The sequence below is a fragment of the Neopelma chrysocephalum genome, unplaced genomic scaffold (assembly GCF_003984885.1).
Source record: "Neopelma chrysocephalum unplaced genomic scaffold, ASM398488v2 Primary Assembly neopelma1_353, whole genome shotgun sequence".
Classification (NCBI taxonomy): domain Eukaryota; kingdom Metazoa; phylum Chordata; class Aves; order Passeriformes; family Pipridae; genus Neopelma; species Neopelma chrysocephalum.
In genome coordinates, this window is record NW_020898017.1 from 132,759 (window position 1) to 135,265 (window position 2,507).

Consider the following 2,507-nt stretch of genomic DNA (forward strand, 5'->3'; position numbering starts at 1 on the left):
AAAAGATCCCTGAGGATAAAAAAAGGGAAACTAGAAAGGCAAAGAAGGTGGTGAGGAAGCTGCTGCTCGACACCCCACGGACACAGACGGTTTTTGTCCCGACCCACAAAGGCCAGAGGGACGGGAAGGAGCCGCATGTGAGGAATTCTGAAGCGGAGCACAGGTAATAAAGGGACCTTGTTCTGCTCTCACACACCAGCTGGGCTAAAATGACCCAGCAGGACAGAGCCATGGGCACCATTCCCTGTGGGATCAGGGGGTGTCCCACACGTACCCGTCCAGGATGGACTCCCGGCAGCAGTACAGGTTGTCAAACTTCTGCTTGGTGACCGAGTCGTTGACGTTCATGGCTGGGACACAGAGCTTGCCTGCCTTGGACAGCTGGTACAGCCTGCATGGAGATGGGAAAACGTGGCCTCAGTGGGAAAACATGTCCCTGAGCTCTGCTGGGAGGGTTTGGGTGGGAAGGGACTTAAAGAGCATCTCATTCCACCCCTGCCATGGGCAGGGACACCTTCCACTAGCCCAGGTTGCTCCAATCTGGCCTTGGACACTTCCAGGGATCCAGGGGCAGCCACAGCTTCTCTGGAAAATCCATTCCAGCCCCTTCCCACCCTCCCAGCCAGAAATTCCTTCCTGATATCCCACCTAACCCTGCCCTCTGGCACTGGGAAACCATTTCCTGCGTCCTGTCCCTCCATGCCTTGTCCCCAGTCCCTCTCCAGCTCTCCTGGAGCCCCTTTAGGCCCTGCAAGGGGCTCTCAGCTCTCCCTGGAGCCTTCTCTTCTCCAGGTGAACCCCCCCAGCTCTCCAACATCAACCTGCCCTCTTAATTCCAAGCACGGACTCAACCCCCAGCAGCAGCAAAACCGCTAAAAATGAATCCAAACACGTCACTGGGGCTTCAAAGAGCATCTGAAAATGTCCCTGTTCCAGCCCATGGGAAGAAGAACACGCTTGGAAATCTCTTTTGCCCATATTGGGAATGATTCCAGATGCTAAAAATACCATCAGTCCTTTTCCTGACCCCACTGGCTGCAGACCTGAATCCACTTCCCCGTTTCAATATTTCATTTCCCCAGTTTCAAGGGCTGCCTGAACCTCTGGCCAAGATCTCAGGCAGCTCCAAGAGCTGCAGCCAAACCTTTCTCCCTGCAAAAATAGGGCAAAAAGCAGAGGCTGCTGCTCTTCCCCCCAGTTCCCTGTTTTCTGGTGCCTGTGATAGGATTAACTCCCCTGGGAAAGCCACTTCTCCCACCACACCTCTGCTCCTGCCATGGACTGAGGGGTTTCACTGAGTCATCTCTGAGGTCCTCCCTTTGTGGGACCCCACCCCGACTGGAGAATCAGTTCCTCTTCCCAAATCTCACTTCTTCCCAGAGATTTAGGTCAGGACTACACTTCTGGCTTTGCCCTCAGCCCACCCCCTTCTTGTGCAACGCCCTCAGCCCTTCCTCCTCCATCCCCAAAATGAGCTGAGGAACCATTCCTCCTGCTTCCCAGGGGGAAAACGAGGCCTGGTGCACCTTCTCACCCTCAGCCCTTCCTCCTCCATCCCCAAAACGAGCTGAGGGAACCATTCCTCCTGCTTCCCAGGGGGAAAACAAGGCCTCCTGCACCTTCCCACCCACCCAGTGCCCTGGAGGTGCTTCTGCTCCCCCTCTGGAGTTCAGAGCAGCAGCTCCAAGCGGGAACTGAGGAAGGATTTCAGACAGCTCTCGTGGAAAGCCAAGCCCAGGCTGAAGAGAAAGCTCAGCCCATGTGTTGGGGCTTCACCCTTCAGGTGAGCTGGGGTGTCTCCTGGCATGGGGGCCTTTGGCACCAGTGCCCTGAGGTGTTTCTGTCCCAAATTCTCCTGCCAGCCCAGCCCATCCCGTTACCTGTGGACTCCTGTCACGCTCTCCTCCACTATCCCCTTGATCTTCTTAAACATGTTGGGATATTTCTTGTAGATCCAGTGAGTGAGATCTCCCCCATCGTCCAGGATCTGGAATGGAAACAACCCCAGTCAGTGCTCTGAGGGTCCAGTGAGGCCTCCAGAGCCCAGAGAGGTACCAGGGATAAATCATCCCATGTTCTGGCACCTCAAACACCACAGTGTGAGCCAGGTGGGAACACTCTGGCTGAGCATTCCGAGCAGGAATGATGCTTCATCAATAATGTCCTGGAAAAGCAACGGGACAGACAAACACAGCAAACTTTGGTGTCAGTGAAGAGGACTGAGGAATTATGGAAAGTGGCTGTGCAGGCTCCTCTCTCCCTGTCTCCCAGAAGCACAGATGGAAAAACCTCTGAACTGGGCAGAGTCATCAGCTCTTCTGGGATATGAGTGGGAATGGAGGAGAAGGAGGATGGAGAAAGAGCGGGATGTAAAAGGAGGAGGGTGAAGTGCCAGGGAACTGTGCTGACCAGACTGGCTGAGAGCTCATCACCCCAGGGCATGATTATCACCATCATCATCCTCCTCACAGTCACTGCCATCATCATCATCCTTCTTACATCATCAT

General features: G+C 54.7%; 1 protein-coding gene across 1 annotated transcript in view; it reads right to left on the reverse strand.

Annotated features, from left to right (window-relative positions):
• AHCYL2 (adenosylhomocysteinase like 2) overlaps window positions 1–2,507 on the reverse strand; it is a 29,408-nt gene that overhangs the window by 12,240 nt on the left and 14,661 nt on the right. The window contains exons 6-7 of the mRNA XM_027705811.1: window positions 1,881–1,987; window positions 275–391 (exon numbers count right to left, since the gene is read on the reverse strand). Coding sequence (XP_027561612.1) covers window positions 275–391; window positions 1,881–1,987 — 224 coding nt within the window. The remainder of the gene's footprint in view (window positions 1–274; window positions 392–1,880; window positions 1,988–2,507) is intronic.